This window comes from Rhinolophus hipposideros (assembly GCF_964194185.1).
Source record: "Rhinolophus hipposideros genome assembly, chromosome: 19".
Lineage (NCBI taxonomy): Eukaryota > Metazoa > Chordata > Mammalia > Chiroptera > Rhinolophidae > Rhinolophus > Rhinolophus hipposideros.
This window is the reverse complement of record NC_138065.1, coordinates 54,194,651-54,215,374: the sequence shown is the minus strand read 5'-3', so window position 1 is coordinate 54,215,374 and position 20,724 is coordinate 54,194,651. Positions and strand designations below refer to the sequence as shown.

General features: G+C 57.6%; 2 protein-coding genes across 2 annotated transcripts; both read left to right on the top strand.

The window, feature by feature from the left end:
- Window positions 1–416: 416 nt before the first annotated feature.
- Window positions 417–5,880, top strand: FCRLA (Fc receptor like A; the record flags this gene model as incomplete). The annotated part of the gene is made up of 5 exons (XM_081025166.1): window positions 417–531; window positions 3,239–3,388; window positions 3,682–3,948; window positions 4,558–4,842; window positions 5,579–5,880. 5 exons carry the CDS (start codon window positions 417–419, stop codon window positions 5,878–5,880), a joined length of 1,119 nt encoding a protein of 372 aa, XP_080881292.1.
- Window positions 5,881–8,787: 2,907 nt separating this feature from the next.
- Window positions 8,788–19,903, top strand: FCRLB (Fc receptor like B; the record flags this gene model as incomplete). The annotated part of the gene is made up of 6 exons (XM_081025430.1): window positions 8,788–8,818; window positions 9,450–9,704; window positions 10,695–10,961; window positions 11,415–11,598; window positions 17,109–18,394; window positions 18,741–19,903. 5 exons carry the CDS (start codon window positions 8,788–8,790, stop codon window positions 17,209–17,211), a joined length of 840 nt encoding a protein of 279 aa, XP_080881556.1. The 3' UTR covers window positions 17,212–18,394; window positions 18,741–19,903.
- Between the last annotated feature and the right edge of the window lie 821 nt (window positions 19,904–20,724).

The following is a 20,724-nucleotide window of genomic DNA, read 5'->3' as shown; positions in this document are numbered from 1 at the left end:
GTCCTTCATCTTCTTCCCTGTCTTGCCCCGTCTGGTCGTCAGAACGTGAAAGGCAGGCAGGATACTGACACCCACTGTCGCTCCCCCAGCGGCTTCCGTGCGGCCTGTAGGCCAGGCCTCACCTCCTTTCCCGGTGGTCTCACCAGGGACACAGACAGCTGTTGCCCTGAGCACTCCCGTGTGTCTGTGAAGGCCACTGGGGGGGTCCGACAGCGACCTGCTGTGGAAGCTCTCTGAGCTCCGTGGGGAAATTGGACCACGGCACCACTGTCATTTCACCCCGAGGATGATGAGGGCGCTGGGACCAGCCTGGCTGGATCTGAATGACAAAAGCCAATCAGAGTTGAAAATAGGCCCCAGAAGCGAGGAGATGAGACAGTTAGACTTACTTCCTCTTTTCTAATTTGAGAGGTTTCATGTTGAAGACTATCAGGGTGTTTGAGGGTGCACGAGAGCTACTCACGGCCACCATGGGTCTGGGCGGTGTCCTTGCGGCCCCCGCTGTGCTCTGGGCAGCCCAGATGCTCCTGGGTAAGTGCCTGGGTGTGCCACGGGGATGGGCTGGGCCTGACGGGGGAAGGACCCAAAGGGAAGAAGCCTGGGCAGCCTTCCGCCCTCCATGTGGGGCAGAAAGGTAGACATGGGAAGTGTGTGCGCAGGACTGCATGGCTCTGAGTGTCCAAGTCCTCCGGGCTTTTCCACCCCCAGAGTCCCCTTTCCTGTGACACGTCCACCCCTTTCTTCCTTTCTGCAGTTTAGCAGCACTCTGCGCTTGCTCCCTGCACCTCCTCACTTGTGCTCGTGGTCTGGCTACCACGGGGTCACCTTTGCCCCGGTGATGACCTCTGTGCTGGCTAGGCCTTCACACGCTTTGCCTTCTTATCCTGTGGGACGTTGTGCTGCGTGGGCGCCACTGGTCACTTATCCCGTCCTGGCGTCCTCTTCCCGGTCCCCACATCGCCTTCTCCTCTACTCCATCCACCGCTACGTCCCTCTGGCTGGCTTCTCCTCCCTTCCCCTTAAATATTGTGTTTCTGCCGTTGTGCCTTTGCCTCCCTGCCCTTTCTTTACGCACTCTCCCTCGTGAGCTTGTTTGTCAGTGTCATGTCACCATTACAACTGTAAGTCCAGCCTAAATCACCAACATGGCTCACGCTTTCCGGCTGCAGCTTCACACAGGACACATCCACCCGCACGTGCCACAGGTGTGGCCGCACAACGTGACCGGAGCCGAACCCATCTGGCCCCTTGGCCCCGCCTCTCCCCTACCCATCTCCGATCTCAGGGGTGTCCACCCAGACGCACTCGCTCTGCATTTGATCCTTCACCAAGCCGGGCAAAGTTGACCTTCGGCATCATCCCTGGAGCCAGTCCCTTCCCTGAAACATAAGGACTGTGAGCGCGTTCCTCACTTGGGCTGGCCTGGTGACTTCCTACTCACCCCTGTGTCCTGTACTCTGCAGCCGGTGACTCCTGTGATTCCCGCCTGCCAGTCCACACTCCATACCCGGCCCCTGTTTAACCTCTGCAGCCTCTGCTGTCCCCTGAGCTCAGCCCACTAGAACCACACGTTCACTCCAGACTCCTACCGGTCCGCAAGTTTTGCTTACGCTGCTCCCTCTGCTGAAATGACCTGCCCATGACTCCTGCCCCCTCTCACACACACCCTTCCAGGCAACCCTAAGCCCTCAGCCTCGGCCTCCTTCACCAGGAAGCCTTCCCTGAACCTTCCTCTCCCTTTCTTGTCATTTTCCTCCTCGTGCTGAAATAATGTCTTCATATGTCTGAGCTGTCCACTAAACTAGGGGCGAGGCACGTTGAATTCTCAGGCACAGCGATTTTGTTGAGTTGTTTTACTGAGCTCACGGAGGCAGGATGGGGTGGCTGTATGAAGACACAGCACGTGTGTGACAGGGCACAGACAGAGAATGGGACACTCTGCTTCCAACCTCTTCTTTTCTTTTTGCCAGCAGCTCTGTGTCCCTTTGGAAAAGTCACTTTTTATACCTGTAGATTTGGCTTTGTGATTCATAAAATGAGAGTAATGAAAACCTACCACACAGGTTTTTCAGTGTAAGCGCCGGGTTTTATTGTCAAAAAGGAAAGGAGTTTGTGTCCAGCTGACCCACAGTGGAGGAACTGAAAAGGATGGTGACAGGGCTGAGAGAGCATCTCGAGAAAGCACCTGGTGCTGACGAGCGAGAACTAGGAAGCAGCCAGCAGCCTGGCTGAGGGAGGCTACAAGGTCAGGAAGAGGACAGGGCCGCTGGGAGTGGGGGGCACAGAGGCAGCGGGGCAGGAAGGGGGAGGGAGGAAGTGAGACATGTGAGTGGCTGAGGGGCTGGAAGGGGGGTTGGGGGCGCTCAGGAGGGATAGGAAGCTTGTGGAGCCGGGAGAAATGGAATTACTCTGCCTGGGGCAGCCATGCAGCCAAGAGTCTGAGGAGAAGTGGTGGGAAATCCACCACACTACGTCTCCACCAGAAGCAAAGAAGGAATTATTCCATCGTTCCCAGGATAGGCTGGGAGGAGAGGGTCGGGGCAGAGAGGAGGACACAGAACGGGCGCTGCCGTCATCGGGGACGTTCCAGGGACAGTGGCTGAAAGATGAACACATGATGGGGGGAGCAGGAAGCGGTCCCAAAGCAGTTTGGTAGATGCCAGTCAGCGACAAAGAGCCAAGTGGAGTCTGGGAAATGAAAACATGGACGGAAGTCCCCGAGGACTGATGTGTCTGCACGGCGATGTGGAGCCCGCACACACCTGGGTCCCTGTCCATTCCCAACTCTCTTTTTAAACTTTGGGCAAGTTAATTGAGTTTTCTCAGCCTGTCTCTTAAGGGTTTATGAAGCGGGGGTGGAGGCACGTGCCTGAACCTTGGGACGATGAACTAATCGCCAAAGTGTGTGGCCGCGTGGCCCGGGGCCAACACCCAGTGGACGTTAGAATCTGACCGTGTCCCATCCCTGCTGCCCTCTGTCCATCGGCGCCGGGTCACTGGTGTCTGGCCTCTGGTTTCCTGTACAGCAGCTGGATGTCATGCTGGTGAAACCCAGGCCTGCCACCTCTCCCTACCCTCTTCCCCAAACCACAGTCTTCCCTGAGCGTGTGAGGCAAGGCCCACGTGGGTCTCCCACTGAAAACAGCGCTGCACCAGGGAGGGAGAAAGCCGTCTGGGGGGCAGTGTCCTGCCCTCCTCCAAGACACAGCCCCCTTTTCTTGGTCCACGCCCCCCACAGTGGCCAGTTCTGAGACGTTTCAGTGCAAAGGACCCACCAGCACCCAGGACAGCAGCTGCCACGTGGGTGCCTTGGAGGACGCAAGGGACACGGACTTCCATGTCAAGGGTTACACCTTCAGCGCGCCCTTCCATCTGATCGTGTCCTACGGTGAGGCCCTGGGGGCTGACCAGGGCAGGCCTGCTCCTTCTCCCATTTCCCAAATCTCCTTTTGGCCCCACAGTGCCCAGGAAACTGGCCGTAGATGAGATCTCCCCTTTCCCATCTTCAGCCAGAAACCAGGGTGCCCTCAGTCCCGGGCTCCAGAGAAATTGTTACACTCGCCCAACCAGTGAGAGTTACCTGGACCCTCAGAGAAAGTTTGGGGGGGCTGTTGTGGGCGGCACTGGGGGAGCTGCCAAGGAGGGCAGTCAGTGACACTCAGCTCTTGTTTTGGGTCACAGACTGGCTGATCCTCCAAGGTCCAGCCATGCCGGTGTTTGAAGGGGACCCACTGGTTCTGCGCTGCCAGGCCTGGCAAGACTGGCCGCTGACCCAGGTCACCTTCTACCGAGATGGCTCGCCTCTGGGTCCCCCTGGGCCTCACTGGGAATTCTCCATTGCTGCGGTGCGACAGGCAGACAGCGGGCAGTACCACTGCAGTGCCGTCTTCAGGAGCCTGGGTCCTGGGAACCCAGAGACGGCAGCTTCCGTGGCTGTCACCGTCCAAGGTGAGCGCAGGAGGCAGGTGGGGGTGGCAGCGGCAGGTGGGGGTGGCAGCAACAGGGTGGGGGTGGCAGCGGCAGGGTGGGGGTGGCAGCAGCATGGTGGGGGTGGCAGCAACAAGGTGGGGGTGGCAGCAACAAGGTGGGGGTGGCAGCGGCACGGTGGGGGTGGCAGCAGCAGGGTGGGGGTGGCAGCGGCAGGGTGGGGGTGGCAGCAACAAGGTGGGAGTGGCAGCAACACGGTGGGGGTGGCAGCAACACGGTGGGGGTGGCAGCGGCAGGGTGGGGGTGGCAGCGGCAGGTGGGGGTGGCAGAGCAGGTGGGGAGTGATAGGAGCCAGCTTGCCTTCCCTGAGGTGACGAATCACTGAAGCCCAAGAAGCAGGCTGCTGCCTTTCACTGGGCCCGTCAGTCCCGATACCCATCCCGCAGACCCATGTGTGTTTTGCTGGTCGATGACTGTCAGGGTCTTTCCCAGCGCTGCCCACACGGCGAGAGATTCAGATGGAACTTTCCTGAGAGCTCATTCCTGCTGGGAAGCGTGGCTGGGCCCTTGGCGTGTCGTGTGTCCCCGACGCATGGCCTGACTCGTCCTTCTCGCCTGCCTCTCGCCCAGAACTCTTTCCGGTCCCAGTGCTCAGAGCCACACCCTCAGCCGAGGCCCAGGAGGGGGACACGGTGACCCTAATCTGCCAGACGGAGCTGCCCCTGCAGAGGTCAGCCGCCCACCTCCTCTTCTCCTTCCACAAGGACGGTCGGACAGTGCGTGGCAGGGCCCTGTGCCCAGAGCTGCAGATCCGCACGGCGTCTGCAGCCCACGCTGGGTCCTACTGGTGTGAAGCCACCACCGAGGACAGCCAAGTCTGGAAACAGAGCCTGAGGCTGGAGGTCAGGGTGCAGGGTGAGTTGGCATGTGTGAAAGGGGGGGCAGGATGGCTGGGCCCCTGAGCTGGGGTTCTGTGTCAGCGGGTTCACAGGAACACAGAGGAGGCAAGGACAATGGGCTGGGGCCCTGGTGACGGCAGAGCACACACAGGGGACTTCTCCCTCAGACCGTGGCGACACCTCACCAAACCACGCCCCGACCCCGCTCCACAGCTGCTGCCCTTGGGCCTTGCGCTCCCAGAGTGAGTTCTGGGCACTTGTGGGAATCTAGCATCCAGACGAGGATGAGGGAGCCTGAGTGTGCGCTCAGTTCTGGGAGCCCGTTAAGAAGGCCGCTCGTGCCCTAGAGTACACCCGAGGGGGTGTGCCGGGGACTGAGGGGCTTGGAGCCATGTCATCAGACAAATAACGGAAGGGACAGGAGAGGCCCCACCTAAAGAGGAGGTGACTCGGGCCTGCAGAGGTGTCTGCAAATGCTGGCGGCTGCACAGGGAGCGGCATGACACCAGTGTGACGGCCGTGAAGAGGCTGGCCTGGGACAGCTGCCACATGCCTGGCAGGGAACTAGAGTCTCCCTGCGAATGTCCACAGCTCTCCAGTGGCGAAGCCTCACGCAGAGGTAGCCAGGCTTCAGGTCCCGATGTGGACGCAGCCTCTGCTGCCCTGGGCCCATGGAGCGAGAAAGGCTGAGCGAAGTGTGAGGGCAGGGCCGGCCACACTTCACTGGTGCATGTCTCCTGCCCCCCACCCAGGTCCCCCCAGCTCTGCTGCACCCCCCGTCCTGAGCCCAGCTCCTCAGGAATCGGCCGCTCCAGGAACAACGGTTACGGACCCCCCGGAGCCTCCGCCTGCATCACCCCCACCGTCCTCTGAGGGTCCAGGCCAGTCCTGTCCACTGCAGGCAGTGGACCCCCACTTGCACCACCAGATGGGCCTTCTTCTCAAACAAATGCAAGACGTGACTGCTCTGCTTGGTCACCTGGTCGTGGAGCTGAGGGCCTTGTCTGGCCGCCTGAAGCTTGAAACCTCGAAGGGTCGTGTCAAATATGAGTGAACAGTTCACCTTCAGCATTGCCCCCCACCCCCAAATCCAGCTCTTTCTCATTTCCCATTTATGCATAAAGAGCTCTGCAGGTTGCCCCGGGCCTTGTTACAGGAGTGGAGACGGGCGGGTATAAATAAACTTGTACCGCTGAAGTTGAATGCTTGTGCATGTCTCCTGACCTGACCACGTACCCGCTCTCTCCCCACCAGGAATTGGCTCGTGTTGCCCAGACCCGAGTCTGGTGATTGAAGAGAAGCAGTGAGATTGGCTTCACGCGGCTGTCTCTACGGACACAATCTCCTCTCCCCTTCCCCCCAGGGGATATTTGGCAATGTCTGGGGAGTTTTGGGTGTCACATTGTGGGGGTGCTACTGGCATCTATCCAGTGAGTAGAAAACAGGGGAGCTGCTAAACATCCTCTAATACTCAGGACAGCCCCCGCACAACAAAGGGTTACCTGGCCCCCGCCTAATGGAGGCAGTGCTGGACTGGGGGGGCTTTGCCGTTCAACGAACTCCCCCTCCCAGCTTCACAAGCAACGGTCATTTACACGCTGGCACCTGGCTGGCCTCTGCTACTGCCCGAGTTTATAATGTACTAGGTACACACTGCGTCAGGGTCTGTGTCAGCAGGCCCCCCCACCCCCGTGAAACAGCTAAAGGAGGGTGGGAAGCTTCCCACGGGGTCCTCTGGACGCAGAATCTGTGTGGAGGACGGTGCTCCTGGAGCCACAATTACTTAATTAGGTTGTCTCTGAACTATTTTTCTCACAAATATTCATTAACCTATTTCGGCACCATAATAACGCTTCTCCCTGTGTGTGGACAGCTGATGTGCGTTCTCAGCGAGAGCCAGCCTGACGGACCCACAGGGGCCGCTGGTCAGTGGGCTGGCCCAGGGTGTGGTAACGACCTCCGCAAGCCTCTCCTCAATCATGCCGTGGCACCCACTGGACCCTTTCTTGTGCGAGTTATTCTGTGCGCAGTTTTGACCCACAACGGTTTACAAAAGATGTGTATGTGGCCGTTGCAGACATGCCACAAGGAAACAAAGGAGGAGGGTCACCCTGGAGGTCACGCTGCGAGTGTTGTGTAGGAAGCCGTGTGTGTGAGGCACGTGGCCGGGCGCCTGTCACACTGGGCTCTCACTGACAGCGAGCTGCCATCCCTGTCTTCTTCATCCCTGAGGACAGTTACTTGCAGAATTCTTGTCAGATGGTGGCACATCTTGTCCACAATTATGTCGTGATAGGTAGGCTTCGGCGAATTGCTCAGGTATCGAACGACAGTGGCTGAGTTTCTGTGTGGTAAAGGGGCGAGGAGTCAGGAGGTCTGTGGGGAGAAATCCTTGACGGAGGAAAAGATGCCACTTGGGGAGAATTGGACAGAAGCTGAGGATAGAGATGTAGGGTAGAGAATCGTCCGGCCAGTTCTGAGCGCTGCACGACACACGCCCTGCCGCCGAGCGGGGTTTTCAGGGCGCTCTGTGACTTTTGGTGGAGTCAGTGTTCTCGTGGGGTCTGGTGAAGAGGCTCAGACCTGTGTCCTGTGACGAGAAGCCAAGCAGAGTCAGTGGGTGTGGACTAGCGGGGCTGCTGGGGGTCTCACCAAGCTCATCACAGAGCTGGCGCCTGGGAGGAGGGGAGACCTCGGGGCGCTGTGGGTAATGTGGGCCCCCTCAGCTGGCAGGATGTGGGGGTGCACTCCTGAAGCAGGCAGTCTGTGACCGCCCCTCCCAGGCTCTCATTCTCTCCCTCCCCCACTCCTGAACAAGTTAGCAATTCTAGACCCCTGTGACCCTCTCTCGTATCAAAAGCTACTCTCAAAATGGTCTGGAGGAGCAGCTAAGTTAGGTGGCCAAGCACATTGTCCTAAGAGGCATGCGTGTTTCTAACAAGCAGTGGCCCATTTGGAGAAGCTACGGCCGAATTCCTGGAGTGGAGCTGTGGGGTCCGGAAGCCAGAGGGGGAGGGGCTGTCTTCAGGAGAAGGGTCTGTCTGGTGCTGTCCTTCCTGCCAGGGTTCCCAGGGAAGGCGGTGCCGCAGGTGGGGCAGGATATGTCCAAGGAGACACTATCAGGCTGGAAACTTCATTAACTATTGACAGGTGGTTTGGGCTCCGCACTGCTCAGCGCTGGTCACCTGACAATGGGGCTGGGAAGCGGATGGCAGAGACTTCTGTGGGGCTGAGGCAGGGACTTCTCTGCCACAGGTGAGGCGTGCGGGCGTGGCTGCAGCGGGGGACAGACAGAAGGAAAGGAGGAAAGAAGGAAGGAAGGAAGGAAGGAAGGAAAGAAGGAAAGAAAGAAAGGAGGAAGGGAGGGAGAAAGTGAGGGAGGGAGGCACAGCGAGTGGGGTGCACAGGCCGAGGTCACTGGGTGGGCAGGAAAGAAGAGTGTTCCAGTTTCTGAGGGTTTAGGGCTTTGGGAAAGGAGAAAGAAGGGGAGACGTGACATGTCTGTCCACGGCTGGGACACGAGTCTGTCTTCCCGCCTGCAGGTCTGTGGGAGGGTGTAAGCACGGCTGCAGGGAACCTGCATCAACCTCACTAGGCCTCGCCCCAATGGACTGGGCAGGGAGTGGGCAGAACAAACGCCCTGGGGGGACCTTGAGGACATGAGGATGTGGCTTCCTCTGTGAGACTCACAGGGGCCCCCGGGCTGCGCAGATCCATGTGGGTGTCAGGACGGCTCTGTGGCCGTAGGGCTGGTTGGAGAAGTAAGGTTGCTTTCGGGTGGTAGGTGCCTGGGGCGCTTGAGGGCTGACACATAGCCAGCTGTCCCCTGCTCTGTCCCCTGCAGCGTCTTCAGGAATCAGAAGCAGCAGTGTCCGCCAGTCCTCAGTGGTCAGCACTGGCCATGTCCTCTGTCCTCCATCGCATGCAGCGTCCCCATCGTCCTTCAGCTGCCAGCAGGCCCATGTGGGTGCTGGCAGCCCTCCTGCTCCTGGGTGAGTCCTCGAGGATGTGACGGGGCATGAGGACTGTGGATGTGTGGAGGCATGTGGGCACGTGTGTGCATGTGTGTGCACGTGTGTGTGTGTGCGTATATGCTGGGCGATGGGCAACCTCGACTCCAAGCAGTTCGGTGTCTCGGAGACATAAGGAGGAATGGGCTTTCTCAGGCTGGAAAAATAAGGCAGAAGAAACGCAGGACTGGATTCCTGTTGAGCCTTTCTGGTGGTCAAGAGAGTCCCTTCCTTCCCGTCATCTCCAACATTCTCCTCCTTCCTTCTTTAATTCTTGTTTCACAGTTCCAAGCAGTGGGCAAGCTGGTGAGTCTTACGCACCCCTCATCCCACACCGCCCACGCCACCCCCTGAGTGACCCGCTTGTGTTCCCCACCTCTTGGCTGTCCCCTCCTCTGCCAGCCCTGTGACTCAGTCTGCCCGTAGGCGCTTAGCAGCGGGCGCTAGTAGAGGGACTCGGTGTCCAGCCCATGTGGCCTCTCCCCCTGTGGGGATGGGGGTCGCGGGCTGGGTCCTGGAAGCAGGAGTTTTCTGAGACTGCCCCCCCTTAGAGCAATCTCTGGGCCCCTCACCGTGATCCCCTTTTCCACGTCATCCCGTCCACACGCCGCAGCTACGCTGGAGAAGCCCACGCTGTCTGTGCACCCGCCCTGGACCACCATCTTCAAGGGGGAGCGCGTGACCCTGCGGTGTGATGGGTACCACCCCCTGGTCGTGGAGCTCCGGCCCATCAGCACGCTCTGGTACCTGGGCCACCTGCTGCTGCCCTCTCACAGGAGAAGCATCGAGGTGCAGACTCCGGGGCTGTATCGGTGCCAGACGCGGGGAGCACCCGTCAGTGACCCCATCCATCTGTCTGTGTCCAACGGTGAGTGTCTGTGGGGGAGGGGCAGCGTGCCACTCCTCGCGTGGTACTGGCTCCTGTGGGAGGGGCCACTGGGCCACTGCCATCCAGGCAGGAGAACGGGGCTCTCTTGCATCTCTGGAGCAGGTGGGGGGCTGCGTGGCCCTTCGTGAGAGGTGCAGTCAAGTTTGCCTGAGCCCGAAGGCTCCCTCCCCTCTTGCTGCAGCAGATACACATTTCTGTGCTCTTCCTCGGGGCATAGGACTGGCTACTTGGTGGGGGTGTGATGTCCTCCGCCGCTGTTTATGCTCAGAATTTAAAGGCCCTCACTCAGTGCTCAGACTAGCAGTCACACACACGTCATACCCACACTCTGCGGTTTTTGGTCGGGCACAGACAGTGCGTGCCGATGACATGTGGCCACAGGAGACAGTGGGCACTGCCTGCAGCCCTGGGAGTGCGTCCCAGCTCTGGCTGGTCCCTGCAGAAGTCTTCCTTGGTGTGAAACCTGTGATGGCACCGAGGGCAGGCTAGGGCTATGTCAGCGTTCTGTGATGCCCGTGCTGATGTGGGATGTCATGCCGGCCACCTGGGGCTCCCCCGGGGGGGGGGGGGGGCGCGTCAGGGAACTTTCCTGGGGGAGATATTGTCTAAGCCTAGACCTGCAGGACAAGGTGAAGGGGTCTTCCTGGCTGAGGAAACGGCAGGTACAAGGGTCTGGGCTCCCAGCATGGCTCCAGCTTGGCAGGACTTGGCCTGTACAGGAGTGGACGGTGGGGGGGGAGGTAAAGGACAGGAGGGGCAGAGGCTGAGACATGCTGGAAGGTAAGCGGGGCGTCTGGAAGGCCCTGAGCCGTCCTCAGCTGTTTAACCTGGATTCTGGTGGGCATTTGCCTTAGCGGCTGGGCCCGGGTCTCAGGCACCTTTGCCCCCCAGGGAGGGGAAGGAGAGCCGCTGGGCAGAGGAGACCGGGGGCCCAGGGCTGGACTGCGGGTGACTGTGGTGACTGTCTAGACTGGCTGATCCTGCAAGTGCCCTACGCCGAGGTGTTCGAGGGCGACCCGCTGGTCCTGCGCTGCCGCGGCTGGTACGACAAGGTGGTCTACAAGCTGCACTACTACCGCGACGGCCAGGCCCTGCGCTTCTTCCCGTCCAGCGCCAACTACACGGTGGCGCAGGCGCGCGCCAGCGACAGCGGGCTGTACCAGTGCTCCGGCACCATGCGCATCCCGGTGGAGAGTGCGCCCCTGTTCTCCGCCAAGGTGGCCGTGACCGTGCAAGGTGGGGGAGGCCCGGGCCCCGAGGGAGGGCAGAGCCTTGCGATTCTAGGTCGGGAACCAGGTGGGGAAAGGGGGACGGAGGGTCACGTGTTGGATTTCTCCGCCCGACCTCCCACAGACGTGCCCGCTTCTTGCTCCGAGTGGGGAACCCCCGTGGGGGCAGCTGCAATGGTGGGGAGCGCCGTGGGCCTCGGGCGAGGCAGGCGCAGCGACCCCTCGGTGCAGAGCCTTGCGTCCCTCGCGGACCGGCCCACGTTTCAGAGGCCTGTCCTCGCGCGGTCTTGGTCCCCCGCCGGCACCTTGGACAGCGGGCGGGCCCTGGCCCCCGCGGCCTCACGGCCTCCGCCCGCCCCTCTCCGCAGAGCTGTTCCCCGCGCCGGTGCTGAAGGTGGCGGGCCGCGCGGAGGCGGGCGGCGTGGTGCTGCGCTGCGACACGCGTGTGCACCCACGCAAGCGCGCGGCGCCGCTGCAGTTCTCGTTCTACAAGTCCAGCCGCGCCGTGCGCCGCTTCGACTGGGGCGCCGAGTACACGGTCCCCGCGCCCGAGGTGGACGAGCTGGAGTCGCACTGGTGCGAGGCGGCCACCGCCTCCCGCAGCGTCCGGAAGCGCAGCGCGTGGCTGCAGCTCCGGGGGCCCGGTGAGTGCCCGCGCCGCGCCCCGCCCCCCCCGCCCCCCCCCCGCCCCGCCCCCGCTTCCCCCCGGCCCCCCCCCCCCCCCAAGCGGGGCGACGCCTCCAGCCGCGCCCGCCCGGTGTTCGCAGGCTCGCCCTCCGCCGCCCCCCGCCCGCAGGCCGCAGCCGTGGCGCCCGCGAACAGGCAGCTTTCCTTCCAAAAGTCTCTGGTGTCCACGTCGGGCCTGTCGGTCACTTCCGTCCCTAACGCCACCTCAGTGGGGCTGCGGGTCCCCACCGGCAGAGTCGCCTCCGCGGTGCCAGCCGCCTGCGCTCCGCGGACGCCCCTGGAACAGTCCCCGGGGTCCTTGAAACCCGACGTGGACCAGCTGCTCCGCGAAATGCGGCTGCTCAAGGGCCTTCTGAGCCGGGTGCTCCTGGAGCTGAGGGACCCGCAGGCCGTCCCCGAGCGCGGGGCGACCCTCCAGACCCCCGCTGCGCGCTCGGCTGAGGTCCCGGGGGCCCCGGAAACCGTCCAGACCCCCCCTGCGTCCAAGGCTGAGGTCCCGGGAGCCCCGCAGACCTCCAATGCGGGGAGCTGAGCAGTGGCCCCCGTGCCCTCTCCAGGCCCACGCGTCACCCGGGGCTCTCCCTCCGTGTCACCCACACCTGGCAAAGCCATCTGCTTGCGATCTTTTGTTTTGCTGTGGTTTTTGAGAAGCACATAAAGTGTGGCCGCAGGGATTTCAGTCTCGGCAGCATATTTGAGCAGCTTGTAACCGCAAGGCCTCCCGTCGCTTCCTTCCCCCCACAGAATTCCGGACAGAAGTGTGACACTGGTGTTTACTGCTCGGAGGTTTATGTTTGGAAGTTAATTTAGTCACCTTAGCGATTCAGGTGACCTCCCCCCCCTCCAGGACATCCTGCGGCACAGGCCAGGTTTGGGTACTTACGGTCATTAAGGAAACTTACGGTCATTTTAGGATTTTAGGATCAAGTTGTAATTATTCAGAATGAATTTCATGCTAATTTAAAAAAGGCTTTTAGTTTTAGAAACTAAAACAGTTCTATTTCTGTTGAATTTATATCCTGGAAGTGCTGAGTTGGACTTAGTTTTAGAGGCGGAAAGTATTGTTGGGCCTCCCATTCCCCAGCCTGCAAGGGTCAGTTCCGCCCCGCCCCCACTCCGCCCCGCCCCCACTCCGCCCCGCCCCCACTCCGCCCCGCCCCCACTCCGCCCCCCCACCCCCCACCCCCCGTCGCCCCACCCCCACCCCTCTCCGTCCCCCCCCCCCCCAGGCAGCAGCAGGCAGCGGTGCTCACTTCAGCCGTGAACAAGTGGCACCGTCCGCATCCAGAAACCTCTTTGAAGCAAGTTTTAGGCAAATCCTCAAAATTGCTAAATTGTAGCTTTTCGCAGTTTTTTTGCTCCCTAAGGAGCCATTCCAGCACTAGCACACGGAGCCACATGTGCACTGAGCCATGTCCCACCCCGCATGGGGACTTGACTGTCACCTGAAGGAGAAAAGCAAGAGGCCGCGTGGCCTGCAGTCCCAGGCGTGTGTTCCCTGCAGGGCCCGTTTCCACGCGTGCGCCTGCCTTCTGGCACCGGGTTCCCTGCAGGGCTGGTGCAACTGCTCCCCAGGCGTGTGGTTCTTCCCGGACAGCGCCCTTGTCAGCCCAGCTCGCGTCCAGGCTGCCAGCGGCCAGCAGCTCTGTCCTCCTTCCTTGATGGATGGGGGGGTCACAACGCAGTTTCCCAGGTCTGTGCTGCCGGCCTCCTTCCTCGTGTTTTCCTCAGCGTTGCTGCTCACCGACCCACAGAGTCACGAAACTCACAGGGAGGCCGGTGGGCAACATGCACACCACAGAGCCATGTGGCAGGTGCCCCAGGGAGCACCCGGGGGCCCAGGAAAAGCTGCGGATGGGGTTGGGAGGGGCGCCTCACAGTCCCCCAGTGGACATGTGCAGAGGGCCGAGCGACCGGGCATGGAGGCGTGTAAGAGGCAATGTGAGGGCATCTGCATGTGTGTAGAGCTGAGCTGGGTGTGTTTTCAGGTGGGAGAGGGGGTATCATGGGAGAAAGTAGCAGGCTGCGAACATGCAGCAGCACGAAAGGACCAGAAATGGAAGCCTTGTTAAGAAATCTTCTAACCTGTTGGACACCTGGGGAGGATGCCCCTTTCCTGGGGCATCGATGAGCCTTCCTGGGGGAGATACTCATTTAAAATTAGAAAAGGAAATAAAATAAGCTGATCTCAGGGGACGCTTGCTTATCCCCAGAAGGTCTGTCCAGGTCCTTGTGGTCTGGGGCTTTGTGGCTCTGACTGACCGCTCCCAGCTCACCCCATTTCTGAGAACGCTCCACCCAGTAAGCCCTCTGTGCTGAGCCCACTGTACTCCTTCCTCCTCCTGCTCTGTTCCCCTGGGGCTCCAGCCACCCCTGAACTAGACAGGAAGTGACTAGCATTAACGCTATTAGCGATCAAAGGATCTCAAATTAAAAAAAAATCAGTCGATCATTTTGTAAGAGAGCAAAACAGTGAAGTAGATTCTCACGGGAGAGCTGGTGTGGCTGCCCATCCTCCACTCCCACCCTGTTCACAGCAGCCAGCCTTCCTTCTGTCCAGGCTCCTGGCTCCTTTGCTGCTGGAGATGTGGGTGGGAGGATAGGGACCTACGTGCATCATTCATGACTCAGCTCCCCCTGTGCATGTGCGCGCGCAGGGGTGTGTGGGGGGGAGGATGTTGACTTTCATGTCCTCTGGCCCGTGCGGAGTTTAAGGCCCCAGCTTTCACAGATGATGACCCCCCGGGAAGGCCCGCCCTAGGGAAATACCAGGAACCATCAGGCAGGCAGCTTGCCGGCCGTGCTGCTTTGGGGGAAAGTGCTCATCCAGCTTGGCTCTGCGGTTCCAGCACTCGGGAAAGGGAAGGCTAGCCAGCCCAGGCTGCTGAGGAGAGGTTTGGGCGCATCTCCCCACAGCAAAGGGAACCAGAGGAAGCTGCTTCTGTCTGGTTCTCTGATCAGTTGTGTCTCAGACCCCAAAGCTGAGGGTGTGGGTACCAGACAGCAGACAAGCACCCCAGAGAGCAGAAGGGGCCAGGCAAGTCCCATTCGGGCTCAGTGTCACACCCTCGCTTGCTGTCTGGGCCTCAGTTTCTCATCTTGACTTTACTGGATGGGAAGACGGAGTGCTGTGAGTTAGTTCTACTCTTAGGACTTTCCCCCTGGAGGTTGGCTCAATCCTGTGGATAAAGTCCAGGTTCCCTGTTGCTGAGGCCACCCTGGCCCTTGCCCGCCCCCAGCACACAGTCTGTCCCATGTCTGTGTGTCTCCTCTTTTGTGGGGGGCTCCTGAGGGAATGACAGACACATAAGCAGATTCTTTCTTTACTGGAGGGTTTAAGCTGCGGTGCTGAGAAGCACATAGGAAGCCCAACGTGGGGGCTCAGAGGTCACTTCCTAGAGAGACGACCTCTGCCAGTCCCTACTGATGGAGATGATATTATTTCTAAGGCTTTGCTATTTCAAATCATGCTGCAATGAATATCCTATACCTACATCCATACACGTGTGTGAGCATGTCTGTGGGATAAAATCCTGGAAGTAGAATTGCTGTATCAGAGGAGATGAGTCTTTTCATTTTAATAGATGTGGCCAAATTACCCCTCCAAGAGATTGTACCAATATGCACGTCCGCTAATTACACAGGAGAGAGCAGGTCTCAAGCACCCAGTCAGGAAAGCACCTCCTGGCTTTGCTTAATTAGACCAGGGAGCCTCTTGACCTTTCATCCACTGCTGAGCGCCCCCGGCTGGAGCCTGGTGGCACGGCAACCTCGTCAGGCCCCCGCCCAGCCCCACAACGGCCCCTGCTCCCCACTTTGCAGTGCTAACCCATCCTTCTGAGTGCCTGGCCAGCTGGTCCGCGGTTTACTAGGGGAAATGCACTCCTGCCTACAATTCCTTACTAAACGCCAACTTTGGCCAAGCAGAGCTCTTATTCTGCCCCAGATTATCCGAGTTCTTCACCAAATTTCCAGCGCGTACTACAGTTGGCAGGTAGGGACTCAGCTTGCTCCCCAGTCACGACACCTGCAGAGACCATGGTCTCAGGGCTTGGCGTCCTGTTCATAGCCATCAGGATGCAGCTCCCTCCGAGGGGGAGGCGTGGTGCCCCCCCCCCTTGTGTGTTTCCAGTTTAGAGCCTCCAGTGTCGTTACAGGGACGTGGGAGGTGGCCATTGTGCCGTCCCACGGCGAGCATGCCCATGCAGCCTCAGCCGGAACAGCCCCCCGGAGTTGCTTTGCACCTAGAGGTGGCCAGAGTCCACAGACTTGGGCTCCAGTGTCACCTCGTGCTTAGCAGCTGTGCAGGCTCGAGCAGGACACCGTCTCTGAAGCTGTTTCCTCGTAGGCTTGTAGGACGCCCCGTTGCAGAGCACACTAAGAAAGGAAAAGCATGACCAGGCAACCACACAACGTTTTTCAGGCTTAATTAGAAATAGAATTTTTTAAAAAACCACAAGTCACATTGACATATGCATAAAAAGGAAAATATAAGGAATTATAAGCTGGGTAAGGCATTCCTAAAACTTTTTCCCTTTGAGAGTCTGACTTTTCTGAATCACTTTTTGGCTCAGATTTATCAGTGCCCAAGTTTTCCTACTCTTGTAAGGTCCTCTTTCCTATGATGGACGTCAGGAAGATTGATTAGTTTTTGAAAAGAAGCTGTAACTAGAGTGACAGCCATTGTTGCCAGACATTTAAGCTGGCTTTGTGGTTATCTGGAGCTAGCTCACTGTTTGAGTTCTGCTTTAGGAATGTTGCTAAACCACCTGACCCCCCACCCCCCATTCTACAATAGTGTCACTGGTGTCACTGTTGTCTCTTGAACTTTCTTCTAGCTGCTCACACCCATGCTGTAGATTGTGATGCTGGCACCGTTAGTGTTCACACTTCTGTAAGCAGTGAAAACTGCTACAGGCAATGATAAGATGCGTCCTGAGTGCAGAGATGTTAAAACGTAGCTTTGAAAAAATGTGTTAGAATTAATAAAATTTTAACACCCAAAAGGCACCCTGAAAGCAAATCTAGGAAAGCAAATTTCACAATGTACAGAAAAAAACGGGTAGCTAGGGACTAAAGGTGGACGTCTTTCAAGACGAATTGGAGGTCCTCCCAAATCAGAAGGGACTTGAAAGGCTATTTCTTTCAACCAAGAAGCCACTTCAGGAGACCTTGCTGAGCTCGGCCGTGGGGCCACGCAGCCATTGGGCCTGACTTCTTGTGAGGATGGGGCCTCCTCAGAGCCCGAGGAAAGCCCACTCGATGTCGGGTGGCTCTGCCTCCCTGGAAGGTCCTCCTTACAGATAATCAGCTAAGTGACCTTGGTTTAACTTCTACCCAGGTACCTCCTGGGTGGGCAGGGCAAATCTCCCCGTCCCCTGCTTGGCCCTTCAGGTATTTAAAGACCACACCTAGGTTGTGCTTAGGTTTTGTTAAAGGTAGACTTTACTTTTAACTGTTTTTTCAGTGTTTTCAGCTCTTCGGATTCTGAGTTCCTTCTCCATCCTGGCCGTTCTGAGCGCATCTCCAGTGGCTGCATAGTTGGTTTAAGATGTGGGACCCACAACTGACGGCCGTTCCTCAGATGGGTGTGTCCGGGGACAAAGGATCTTAGTTTTATTTTTTACAACTAAGCAGTTGCCCTTGTGACAGGACGTCCAGAGTGTTGTTTCACTACAGAAGAGACACAGAACTCTGAAGCGGGATCGTGGAGTGCAGAAGAAATGGGTGAGGGCCTGGCCCTTGACGTTCAGACTCTGAAGTCATGGAGGAGGTGAAAAGGGGTCAGGGTGCAGAGGAGAGAGGGTCTGAGAAGAGGTTTCTTTGTCATGATACGAGTCCCCTTCACAGTTCTTCCTCTGAGGTGGGAGGGGCCTCAGGAGTGGGGAGAAGGCTGACTGGCGTTCCCTGCTTTCGGGGGACATGGAACTGGGCCTGACTCATGCCTGCGGAAGCTGCGATGAGCTGTGGCTATGGAACAGAAGGGCCTGCGTTGGGATCAGCCTGAACTACAGAATATCTTCGGGCAAAGCCATGTGTGTGTGTATTTTCGTGGCCCATGAGAGATAGCACGGGGTTGTCTCGGTCCCTGCACTGCAAGGCCCCCAGGATGGGTAGTCAAGGGCACCCAGAAGCTGGAGGAGAGTCTGGGTTCCTGAGGGCTGAGGGGGGAGGTGCAAGTGAACACCTTGGAGAGAGTGTGGGACCAGAGTAGGGCAGCCCAGTGGTGAACACCTCCCAAGGCCACACATGCCCACCTGATGCTCAGAGAGCCGGAGGGCAACGGCAGTAAGGACTTCCTGTCCCCTTCCCTGGCCTCCCTCCCTTCCTGCTTCCTCCTTTCCTACTTAGGTTTAGGTGGGGAGCAAAGGAAACATATGCAAGTGAGGGGGGAGGAGATGTGGGGAGACAGGGAGAGAGGGACAGACACACAGAGAGAATCAAACTCCTTCCTCAAGCCAGGACCTGAGCTGGGTAAGTAGGACGACAAACACTTGCCTTTGAATGAATACTGGATATCTGCTTACCACCCAGGACTGGGCACGCTAATGTACAAATTAAAGCGATGCTTCTGGTTTAAAGCCATTACAGGACTAGCCATCACGAAGAGAAGCGGGGAATCGTGGGCCCCGCGAAACTGGAATGCGCCCGAACACCCAGAACTCGCAGACTGTCATTCCGTGGGTCTGGCGTGGGGACTGAGATTCTGCATTTCTACCAAGTTGCCAGTGCTGCTGGTCTGGGGACCACACTGTGAGTAGCAAGGTGCTGGGAGCCGGGGGAGATGACCCCACTGAATAAGGTTTAAATGGGTTGTGAAAGATAAAAAAGCTGCATTTTGATCATGCCATGAATTGTGCTTTCAACATGCAAGTTGCCTACTTTATTTAAATTTTTAACCATAGCATTATTAATGAGTATAGTGTTATTAAATAAATATAACTATATATAAATACAACATATAAAAATAAATATGGTATTATTATTTGGGAAATGCCATAGTGCATAGGAAAATGTTTGAGTCTGTTGAGCTGCTGTCCCACCCACTAGTGATTATAGACGTAACCACGGGTTAACTATTTGCTTTTCACTCTTCCAGGCTTTTTATAAAAAAGAACTTTGGAAGTATATTGTTATATTGATCAGGATTCAATTCTCTGAAGAACAGACTCCAGCTAGGAAGGAATTTACTGCTCGACATTTAGTGGTTTACAGAATAGTTGGGAGAGATGAAAAACAGATTCCAGTTGGAGTTTTCAGCAACGTCTCCCAGTATTAGGCCACTAAGGGAGTCGCGGTCTCTTCGGTGCTCAGAAAATCACCAGTTGAGAGCCACACGGCCACTGCTATGAGGGGACAGCCTTGGTGGGAAGGAAGCTGCCTTATCTGCTCGGGGCCCAGAAACGGATGCTTGGGACCGATGTCTCAGCACACAGAGCCAGTGCCTGTATACAGGGACCTCTGCTGTCGCTGCTGCAGAAAAACCAACAGTCTTCTCAACCCGCTTTCCAGAGGACAGGCTCTGCTTCTCTGTCGCTCCCCATGTGCTGTCCAGGGCTTTAGAGTGGCCGAGCTGCGTGACACCCAGCCCCAGGCTGCAGGTGTGCAAGCCCTTTAGACCTGCAGTCCAGAAGGCAGTGGGCAGGTGAGGTGGACGCTGACCGCTCCACAGACAGTGACGGGTAAGTCCTAAAGTTGACTGCGGTAATGGACCTAGGGGTTTTGACCAGCTTGCCAGTTTTAGAGGTCAGAAGGTGGCGAGCCAGAGGCCAGATGACCGGTTGGTGGTGGGGTGGAAATAGAATGGGTGTGGAGGTCCATGTGGCTAAGGGGCAGCTGCTTCCCCAGGCCTCCAGCCGCGTCCATCGAGCCCATTGTCTGCAAACCCACCAAGAGATGGTTCTCATCTAAGGCACGTCTGCACCCCGCACTTATATATTTATGGAGTCCGTTGAAGCACATAGCCTTATATCTATGTCCTTTGAATTTTTGTCTTTGCTAGCTTAACAAGGCAATTTGGAGCCCAATGCCCCTCTCCCAGCTGTAACACGTGCTAATTAGGTAAGCGTGTCTTCTGTGCCCTAATCCAAATGACCAGAAGAAAAGATGAATAAAACAGATTAAAGAAATGTGGGGGATGGCTGTCTCTCTTGGTTGCCATTGGCCTGCTTCTCACCTTTTGGGTACAACTGCTTCACCAGTTACAACCAGTCCACGGCTCTAAGATCCAGCCCATATTTGGTACCTTGTCCACAGGGCGATCTGTCCACCTGCCTGGGAAGTAAGAGTCAGTGTTTAATCCCCCCACACCCCCCAACTGCCCCTCTGGTCATGTCAGAAAAGAACAGGCTATCAGGGCCTCTTCTTAGTAGCTCATGCTGGCCCCTAGTGGACGCTGACGGTATTGCTTTTTAAACTGAGATACAATTGACATGTAACATTATGTTGGTTTTGGGTATACAATGTAACGATTCAATATTTGTATATGTTTTGATTAATCAGCACAATAAGTTTAATTAACAACCATCACCACATAGTTACAAATTTTTTTTTCTTATGGTGAGAACTTGTAGGATTTACTCCCCTAGGAACTTTCAAATATGCAAAACAGTGTTATTAATTATAGTCACCCAACAGCTAATACATAGCACAGCGGCTTCTTTGCACAAGTACTTACAAGCCATTTGTGCCATTACCTGCTCTAGAGTTCCGTTTTGGGTTGGAAAAACCCTACTGGTTTGATAGCTGGAAGGTAGAGAAGCATGTGGGGCTTATCCACTCTGTACCCAGTGTCCCCACGGAGGGATTCTGAGACCCTCTGTGAGAGGGGCTGGAAACAGGAGGGCTGTGAGGGACGTCAGAGCCACCTCCCTCCCAGGCTGTGACTGTGTGCCCGCTGTCAGGACTGGCTGTGGCCGGTGGGACTGCACGTTGCCCCAGGACAGCTGTGACGTCTCAGAACAAATTGTCCCTTTGGTTAGACATGTTGGTCACTTTTAGTGGAACCATGTTGTGTCTTAGCCCTCATGCCATCTCCCCACCACCTTTCCAGCCCTTTCCCCTCGTCTCCTTCACCTGTGGGA